Below are 10,903 nucleotides of genomic sequence, written 5' to 3'. Positions count from 1 at the left end.
ACAAACAAGTAATGTACTCAAGGACCTACATCCCCAAAGACCCTGAATCTCATAAATACAGCCTTGCTTTACAATGACAATTCTTTGACATTTGTCCTTATCGTTGACGTATAACATCTGCAAGGAATAATTTTCCCTTTCTATTGATACAAGAATGTTTGTTTTTCATTTTTGTATTAGAACTTAAGGTTTGGGCATTTCAAAGAAATCATCATTTGTTGAGCATCCACTTATTTCTATGAACAGTATATTATCATGTACGTCATCTTATTCAACACACGAATCCTGTGAGGTATTTTTTAAACAAACAAATAAATCATGAAGGGTTGGAGAATTTATATAAATCATCTAAGATTCCATAGATAATCAGTGGCAAAGCTAGAATCTGATTCCAGGCCTATATGGCTGCAAAAGCTCATGGCATTACCCTTTGCTTCCATGCCATTATTGGCACTCAGAACAGGCTCTGTATTTCCCCGTCATCCTTCCTCCACAATTTTGGGAGTAGCCTTCATCCTCCTTTTTGTTCATTCAGCTGTTAACCACAACATAACAATACATATTCAATATTTTTGTGTATTCTTTACTCCGTCTTTGAACGTTATCTCCATTCTACTGGAGCTAAGAACGGTTATTTTCAAGTCTTCTTATTTTCTCTTGAATCAAGAAGTCCTGATTCCATCTCTGTTTAACTCCCGAAGCCTTTTTCCTGTGTTCTTTAGCACTCACAATTATCAACAAAATCTCATGTCCTCAGAATCTCTTTAGAACATTCCATTCTCTTCACTGTCCTTTTCAGTGGATACTTTGCTACCCCGAGGACATTTTTATCTCTACAGTCTTCTCAAGTGATGTGTGTTTTTTCTCTTACTCTTCATAGCCCTGGGCCTGGTAGTGGATAGTATTCCTTCTCCCCCATTGCCACTTGTAGACATTTTCTCTCTCCTACCTCCAAACACTTATAGTTGAGTTGACATCATCAGACTCGACTAACCAATCCTCCTTATCTTCCTCCACCTTTTGCAATCACCTACTACTGGCATTATGTCTCCTCATCCTTGGAAGTTTTTGGCTTTGGCTTGCTCTTTCTCTCTCAACGGTATTCCTGTCACAATTCCTGATGGACGAGAATTGGGTTTTAATATCTCCACGTAGAAGATCCTTTGAACATCACAGCCTCTTAGTTTCTTGATCTCTCCTCCAAACATCTTTTTTCCCCTCCTACCATATCCAGTCACTCTCATCACCAGAGTTTAGATTTTTAAATATTGTCATTTGCCAACAACTGTAGCTTTTAATCTCATTTTAAGCATCCCAAATTGTAACCATCACCACCTCCTGTCGTTCTAGCTCATTCTCCCTAGTAGAATAATTAAAGCAAATCTTCAGTTCCCTGGGGGCCTGGCACTTTTTTGCAGGCTTTACTCATTTCATGTACTCACTTCCCCTTTGCTCAGCTTAAATATAATGGTTATTTCACTCTCTACCTTGCACCTACTCTCAAATGCCATACCTATCCCCTTTGTTGCTCTGCAAAAAGAAAATCCTAGTTAAATTTGATTCCTTATCTACTAAGGACCCATAATGGTTCAGTTGAAAACAGGGGCACATCAATTTCCTGGGTCAGGGCACTGAAGGAGGCCCTTTATCGTCTGCCTCACAGAGTTGTCATTACCGTGTAGCCATTTATTTATATGAATTACTAGATTGCAAAGTCATCCTTTTAAGAGTAAAGATATTACTTATATATTAACGTAATTGAAAAACTTTTTGAACATATAAATGAACCAAATATATGTTCCGATATTCTATATTCTTTTTACAAATTACAGAAAACATCTGTGTTATATAAATATGATAATGAATTGGCTCCAGGAATGAGCTTTGATCTCAGCTCAGTTGTCAGAAAGCCATTTAACCTACAATTAGTTACCTAACTTCTTTAGATCTCAGTTTATAACTTTGTAAAATGAGAGAGATGGAATGGATGGAGTGGCTTTTTGAAGCCTGGCATTCTGTGACTATATGAGAAAGCTCTCATGCTTTTCTTGCTTTTTCATGATTGTTCTCAAACAAGTTGATATGGGAAAGAGTTTTCCAGAAGCTGACCTAAAGGCGTGATTTTTCTCAGACAGGGGCTATTCACATGGGCTGGGTACCTGTGGGAAGTAGGAGGCTGGAACCTTTTGCTAACAGCCCAGCTCCAGTTTATGCAAAGTCTCAGGCACCACTGGAGTCTTTCAGGAGTAGCCTGATCAGTGTGTCTGGTTTCCTTTCCCGGGTTGGCTCACTATTATGAATCAGAGAGCTTGATGCTAAGATGATGCCATCTCCTTTTCCAAACTGCAGTCTCTCCAGGTTAACTTGTTCATGATTTGAGCACCTTTTTCTACACTCTGCCTCTGTTCAAACTTCCTGGATATTGGTTCATCTTTCCTCTAACTGTGATACCTGTTTAAATTCAGGATTCATATGACTGCTCAGCCTCTTTCATAGAAGAAATGATACCTCAGATATCATTTTAAACAGTTGTTCTTTTCCACGGGAGCTGGCCCATTCTGACATTTCTGCTCCCTTTCATCATGTCTTTGGCTCAGAAGATACAGTTACTGGGTCCCTCATACCATCTAGTGGCTGTCTCTAGGATGTGCTCATGTGAGTCTATTCCTTACAGACCACCTAAACTAATTATATAAGGCAAATGTGACTTGAATGTGTTAAGTTGAAAAAAAAAAAAGATTTTTCTGAGTATTCCTGGCCTTCTATCAATGCACATTTATATTTTTAAGCCTTATGCAAGGTATTGTGTGTGAAAATATTTTCCCCAAACATTTACATGTGAGTGTGTATGATGGGATTTTTTTATTATATAGCTTTTGTAAAAAATATGCAGATTATACTATTTTGTTCTTTTCTAATATCCACTTGTTTTTCTTTCAGTGGATATCATTCTCAGAATAGATGGGGACTGGAAACTACACAACTGTAACAGAGTTCATTGTTTTGGGGTTAGCAGAGGATACTACAGCTTGTGCCATTTTATTTATTGTGTTTCTGGGAATCCACGTGGTCACCTTAATGGGCAATGTCAGCAAGAAGCAGCCCTCAGCTTCATACCCCAAAGTACCTTTTCCTCTGCCATTTGGCCTTTGTAGACATTGGGTGCTCCATCAGTCACACCTGTCATGCTCATGGGCTTCCTCAGGGAAGGAACCTCTATCCGTGTTGCTGGTTGTGTTGCTCAGCTCTGTTCTACGGTCACATTTGGGACGGCTGAGTGCTTCTTGCTGGCTGCCATGGCCTATGACTGCCATGTGGCCATCTGCTTGCCCCTGCTCTACTCCACCCACATGTCCCCCAGAGCCTGCATTCTCTTAGTGGGGGCTTCCTATTAAGGTGGGTGTGTGAATGCTTGGACATTTACTGGCTGTTTGTTAAGCCTGTCCTTCTGTGGACCATATAAAGTCAATCACTTTTTCTGTGATTATTCACCACTTCTGAAACTTTCTTGTTCTCATGATTTTACTTCTGAAATAATTCCCGCCATTCTTCTGGCTCCATCATTGTAGTTACTGTGTTTATCATCGCTTTCTCTTACATCTACATCCTTTTCTCAATCCTGAAGATGTGCTCTACTGAGGGGCGGCATAAAGCCTTCTCCGCTTGCACCTCCCACCTCACAGCAGTCACTCTGTTCTATGGGACCATTACCATCATTTATGTGATGCCCAAGTCCAGCTACTCAACTGAACAAAACAAAGTGGTGTCTGTGTTCCCCTGTTGAGCCCCCTCATCTACAGTCTCAGGAACAAGGAGGTTAAAGAGGCCACGAGAAAATGAATGGCTAGAACACACTGGTAGTCCTACTAAAGTAATCTGATTTTTAATAATAAGCACTGTGGAATGAAGGCCTCTCCTGCAGATGAATAAATCACGTACTAAGTAAATTTCAGTGTATATTCATAGTATTCTAGACTCACAAATTTCATTTCTTTTTATTCTCAAGAAAATTTTCAGTGTAAAAAAACAAATGTGCATTCACCAAGATAGGAACATTAGCAAAAAAAAAATTTTATTCTCAGTTTACCCACCATTTCTTGCATCTACAAGTACAAATCTTTTCAAATAAGTTCTGTGCTCTTTGAACGCAGTCTTTGGAAATAACTGCTGGAAGCACCTGAAACTCCTTGAGTGGGAAATAAAGAGTAGTGTTGCCATCCATGATCTTGTCATCTGACAGAGATGGTGTCCATGATGTACAGATAATCTAAGGATTGAAATCATTGATGCTGGTAGTTGTAAAGCTTCTGCTGCTTTGTGGTCTGAGGCTGAGCAACAGGATTCCTCCCACAGTACTTCTGCAGGTGAGCCTCAGCAAGCCAAATCAGAAGATATCTGAAAGCTCCATTTATCTTAGCTCTTCCCTTTCAGGGATCTATTCTACAAAATACGTTCAAGAGCTTCCAGAAGAAAGACTATTGGGGGCTAATTGGCATGACCTGGCTCCTTTCTAGATAAAAAGAAGTAAGGTTCCTTTTTTTTTTTTTTTTTGCGGTACATGGGCCTCTCACTGTTGTGGCCTCTCCCGTTGCGGAGCACAGGCTCCGGACGCGCGGGCTCAGTGGCCACGGCTCACGGGCCCAGCCGCTCCGCGGCATGTGGGATCTTCCCGGACCAGGGCACGAACCCGTGTCCCCTCCATCGGCAGGCGGACTCTCAACCACTGCACCACCAGGGAAGCCCAGTAAGGTTCCTTTTTTAAAGGTTATTTCAATCTTATCAAATATGCGCTACATACTTCTGTAATGTGTGTTAAACCATTTCTTTCCCTCCTGTTCCTGTTGCCTCTGATACTGAAATTCTCAGATTTCTTGCACATAATTTCACTGGAACTTCTGTATTAGCCCTGAAAACTCCCTCTTTAAACCAGACGGCTTCACTTAGAGAATTTAAAATTCTTTGTATTCTTATAGACCCCTTTGTGTTTTTCTCCCAGTTGTTTTATTCTGAGTGGATATTTTTTAATAAAAAGGGATAATATTTTTAAGGATCTCATTTTTCCTTTAATAAATGTAAATACCAGATTAATCTTAATATAATTATATCATGTGATTTTTCTATTTCGTCATCAGCAATGATTCTACTGTCCACAATATTAAGTCCAGAGTGAGATTAACTTCATGGCAGTGTGAGACATCTCTCCTTTCTGTTCCCGCTTTTAAACAACTAATTAGGCATCCATACATGAACAAAAGTGCCTCAGTGGGAATTGTGGGATCCAGACCATACACTAAGGGATCCAGGAGGAGTCTTGCCTACCTGTGCATCTATTAATAGGCAGAAAGACCTTAGTATGGGCATCAAAATCAGCAGGAACCAGTGAACCTGCCCCAATTCCTCTCGGCCCTGGCCAAGGAAAACCTGGAGAGTGCATACTTGGGCAGAAACCTATGGATTAGAGAGACTTTGTAGAAATTCAACCTTCCAGAGAAGTGATTCCAGCATGCTGTTGGAGCAAAATAATAATAGTAATAATAATAGTAATAATAGTAATAATAAAACATGAGTTTGGAAGACTGTAACTTTGCCAGTGCCATTGCTTCCCCAAGGAAACACTGCCTGGGGCAGAACTAGCAGGTGGTGTCCTCTCCTGCATAGGAAAAGGATAGCAGTGAGTGAGTGCTTGGGTCCCCTGGCATTTCAAGACACTGCTGGAGAAGCCCATTTAAAGAAGTGTTACTGAGGCAGGACCTTCATGATGGGCAGGGGAGGGAAAAGATCAGAAAAGAAGCAGATAAGAATGTTAAAGGGCATTAAAGGGATGCAATTAAGCTGGCTGTAATTCAGCAAGAAGTTCACCCATCAGCCTCTGGGAGCAGGTGTGTCCATACAAGGTCAGGGAAAAATCCCAGATATAATAGGACCAATGAAGACTATACCCCACTTAAAGGCAAATAGTAAAGGTGTGGGGGGGAGGTGTCTGCTACTTCAAATGCAAAACTATCACTGTAAAATTACAAGGAATGTGAAGAATCAAGAAAATATACCATCGCCAAAAGATAACAATAATCCTCCAGTAACTGAACTCAATGGCACAAAATATTGCAATCTGACAAAGAATTCAAAATAGCTGTTTTGGGGAAACTCAACAAGCTACAAGAAAACACAGAAGGACAATATATGAAAAGATGAGAAATTTAACAAAGAGATAGAAATTATAAAAAAAAAGGAATCCAACAGAAATTCTGGAGCTGAAGAATGCAATAAATGAAATGAAAAATGCTATAGAGGGCATCTGTAGTAGAGTAGACCAAATGAGAGCTAGAATAAGTGATCTAGATAACAGAACTTTGAAATAACCCATTCAGAGGAGAAGAAAGAGAAAAGCATGAAAAAGAACAAAGAAAGACTATATGATCTTTGGGATGTCATCAAATGTACAAATATTAAAATAATTGGTGTTCCAGAAGGAGAACAGAGGGAGAAGGGGGCAGAAGGTTAGCTAAGAACTTCCCAAATCTGAGGAGAGACATGGACATCCAAGTTGACAAAGCTAATAGATCACCCTATTATCTCAATGCAAAAAGACCTTGTCCAAGGCATATTATAATGAAACTGTCAAAAATCAAAGATAAAAAGAGAATGCTAAAAACAGAGAAAAAAGATTGTAACCTACAAAGGAACCTTCATTCCAATAGATTTCTCGGCAGAAACCGTACAGTCCAGGAGAGAATGGAATGATATATTCAAGGTGTTGAAAAAATTGGCAGTCAAGAATACTCTATCCACTGAAGTTATCCTTCAGAAATGAAGGAGAGGGACTTCCCTGGTGGCGCAGTGGTTAAGTATCTGCCTGTCAATGCAAGGGACATGGGTTCGAGCCCTGGTCTGGTAAGATTCCACATGCCACGGAGCAACTAAACCCGCCGTACCATACGACTGAGCCTGCGCTCTAGAGCCTGCAAGCCACAACTACTGAGCCCGTGTGCCACAGCTACTGAAACCCATGTGCCTGAGCCTGTGCTCTGCAACAAAGAGAAGCCACCGCAATGAGAAGCCCGTGCACCGCAACAAAGAGTAGCACCTGCTCGCAGCAACTAGAGAAAGCCCGCGTGCAGTAACAAAGACCCACACAGCCAAAAAAAACCAAAAAAACAAAACTGTTCTGAGATTAAAAGTTTATTTAAAAAACAAGAAAGAAATGAAGGAGAGACGATTTCCCAAACAGAAGATGAACGAGTTCATAACCACTAGATGTGCCTTGCAAGTAATGCCAAGAGGAGTTCTTCAAGCTAAAATGAAAAAGTATTAACCAATGACATGAAAACATATGGAAATATACAAAGGTAAATATACAGTCATATTTAGAAAACTCTAACTCTGTAATATGATAGTGTGTTAACCATTCAACTATAGGATAAAGGTTAAAGGAAAAGAGTATTAAAAATAAATATAGTACTACCACCAACCCCATTCTCTTGATTGGCTCCTGGGTTTCTGGAAGCCAGGCCTCTGCCTAACACCCTGGTAGGAGATTGGAAAGTTCCTTTCAAGGGAAACTGACCTAAGAGAAAAGACCTAAATATTTGGATATTTGGGGTATTTTCTAGTGGAAGAGCAGACCTGCATCATCCTGTAGGGATGCCCGTGGTGGATGAGCACTACACATGCACGCAGACATTCATTCAGTAGTAAGGCACCTCACTGTAGAAAGCTTTAAGCTGTAGTGTTGCTGAAACTGGATCTTTCCTTGTTATCAAACAAGCATATGCTAAATATATTCTTATGTATGACATGATTATAATGGAATTCACCTATAAAGATATAACTATTTACAGGTGAGATCTATTATAAGCTTCTCCATTTCTGTTCTATTGGTACATGTGCCCAACAAAGAATGTGTCACTTTTCCTTAGGAATAAAATCATATTATTTGTAAAAAAAATAATAAATATAGCACTATAATTTGTTAGTGAATACACAATATAAAAAGAGGTAAACTGTAACATCAAACAAGGAGGGAATAAATGATGGAGCTTATGTATGTGAAAAAATTTAAGTTGCTAACAGATTAAAAACGATTGTTATATCTATAAGATGTTTTATTAAGCCTCATGATAACCTAAAAAGCAGAAACCTAGAGTAGGTTCACAAAAGGTAAAGAAAGGGGGAATAGAGCATACTACCATGGAAAACCACCAATTTATAAATGTAAGCAGAAACAAAGGAAAAAAGTAATAACTGAACTACAAGACTGCCAGTAAACAATAAGATGGCATTACTAAGTCCTTATGTATCAATAATTGCTCTAAATGTAAATGGATTGAATTCACCAATGAAAGGCACAGAGTGACTAGATGCATTAAAAAAATAAACAAGAGCCAACTATATGCTGCCTATAAGAGACATTACAGATTTAAGGACACACATAGGCTCAAAGTGAAGGGATGAAAAAAAATACTCCATGCAAGAAGAAGCAGGGGTAGCTATGCTTATATCAGACAAAATAGACTTCCAGCCAAAATGGTAACAAGAGACAAAGTCATTATATAGTGATAGTGGGGTCAATTCATCAAGAAGATATAACAATCATAAGTATATATGTATCCAACATTGTAGCACCTAAATATATTAAGCAAGTACTAACCGATCTGAAGGGAGAAATAGACAACCATACAATACTAGTACAAGACAAGTACTCCACTTAAGCAATGGATGGATCATTCAGACAGAAAATCAACAAGGAAACATTGGACTTGAACCATATGTTAGACCAAACATATATAGACCAACAGACATATATAGAATATTCCATCCTACAGTAGCAGAATAACATTCTTCTCAAATGCACACAGAATAATTTCCAGGATAGATAATTTGGTGGGCCACAAAACAATTCCCAGTAAATTTAGGAAGACTGATATACCCAGTATCTTTTCTGACTACAATGGTGTAAAACTAGAAATCAACAAGAGGAAAGCTAGAAAATCTATAAGCATATGAAAACTAAATAACATACTCCAGAACAAACAATGGCTCAAAGAAGAAATTCAAAGAGAAATTTTAAAATCTCATAACAAATGAAAATAGAAACACAACCCACCCAAACCAATGGGATACTGCAAAAGCAGTTCTGAGAGGAAATTTTACAGCAATATATGCATTTTTAAGAAAATAGAAAGCTCTCTATAAAATAGATAACTAATAAGAACCTGCTGTATAGCACAGGGAACTCTACTTCTCTTCGCTGTACAGTAGAAACTAACACAACATTGTAAAACGACTATACCTCAATAAAAAATTTTTTTAAAAAAGAAAGAAAATAGGAAGCTCTCAAATAAAAAACTTAACATTAAACCTCAAGGAACTAGCAAAAGAAGAGCAAACTAAACCAAAAGTTAATAGAATAAAGGAAATAACAAAGATCAGACTGGAATAAATGAAATAGAGAACAGGAAAGCAATACAAAATATTAACAAAACTAAGAGCTGATTTTACAAAAAGGTAAACAAAATTGACAAACCTTTAGCTAGACCAACAAAGAAAAAGGAGAGAAGGCTCAAATAAATAAAATCGGAAATTAAAGGGGAAACATTACAACTGATACCACAGAAATACATAGGATCATGAGAAACTTACTAGAAACAATTATATGCCAACGAATTGGATAACCTAGAAGAAATGGATAAATTCCTAGAAAAGCCCAACATGCTAAGACTTAATCAGGGAGATATATTAAATCTGAATAGACCAAAAACAAGTGTAAGGAGATTGAATCAGTAATCAAAAGCCTGCCAACAAAGAAAAGCCCAGGACCAGATGACTTCATTTGTGAATTCTACTGAATATTTAAAGGCGATTTAATGCCAATCTTTTTCAAACTCTTCCTCCAAAAATTAAGAGGAGGGAACACTTTCAAATTCATTTTATGAGGTCAGCTTTACTCTGATACCAAAGCCGGATAAGGACACTGAAAGAAAAGAAAACTTAGACCAATATCCCTGATGAACATAGGTGCAAAAATTCTCAAAAAATATTAGCAAATTGAATTCCACAATGCATTAAAAGATCATACATCCTGCACAAGTGGGAGTTATCCCTGGAATGCGAGGATGTTTCAACATAGGCAAATTAATAAATGTGATACACCACATTAATAGAATGAAAAATAATAATCATGTCAGTAGACGCAGAAAAAGCATTTGACAAAACGCAACATCCTCTCATGATTAAAAAAAATTATAGAAAGAATATACCTCAACATAATAAAGACTATATTCGGCAAACACAACTAACATCATACTCAACAGTGAAAGATTGAAAGCTTTCCCTCTAAAATCAGGTATAGACAAGGGCGCCCACTCTCACCGCTCATATTTAACATGATCCTGGAAGCCCTAGCTAGAGCAGTTAAGCAATACAAAGAAATAAAAGGCATCCAAATCAGAAAGGAAGAAGTAAAATTGTCATTTGCAGATTGTATGATCTTATATACGGAAAATTCTAAAAAAAATAACAAAAACACTGTTAGAACTAATAAATGGATTTAGTATAGTTGCTGGATATAAAATCAACATACAGAAATCAGCTGTATTTCTATACACTAACAACAAAATATCTGAAAATGAAATAAAGAAAACTATCTCATTCTCTATAGCAATCCTGAGAAAGAAAAACAAAGCTGATGCATCACACTTCCTGATTTCAAACTACACTACAAATCTATAGTAATTGAAATAGTATGGTACTGGCATAAAAATAGACACATAGACCAATGGAATAGAATAGAGAGCCCAGAAATAAACCCCCATATATACGGTAAACTAATATTTGACAAGGGAGCCAGAAAGATGCAATGGGGAAAGGATGATCTCTTCAACAAATTGTGTTAGGAAAACTGGAT

At 38.0% G+C, this 10,903-nt stretch overlaps 1 protein-coding gene across 1 annotated transcript; it reads left to right on the top strand.

Moving 5' to 3' along the window:
* Positions 1 to 2,961: 2,961 nt before the first annotated feature.
* On the top strand, positions 2,962 to 3,840 carry LOC114887739 (olfactory receptor 5P3). The gene is given in 5 exon segments (XM_029209572.1): positions 2,962 to 3,092; positions 3,094 to 3,168; positions 3,170 to 3,543; positions 3,546 to 3,770; positions 3,773 to 3,840. Coding segments are annotated over 5 exon segments (873 nt in total).
* The last annotated feature ends 7,063 nt before the right edge of the window (positions 3,841 to 10,903 follow it).

This window comes from Monodon monoceros, unplaced genomic scaffold, assembly GCF_005190385.1.
Source record: "Monodon monoceros isolate NGI ecotype Baffin Bay Population unplaced genomic scaffold, NGI_Narwhal_1 Super_Scaffold_7, whole genome shotgun sequence".
NCBI lineage: Eukaryota > Metazoa > Chordata > Mammalia > Artiodactyla > Monodontidae > Monodon > Monodon monoceros.
The sequence above is the reverse complement of the archived record's forward strand: the minus strand, read 5'-3'. Positions and strand labels throughout refer to the sequence as shown.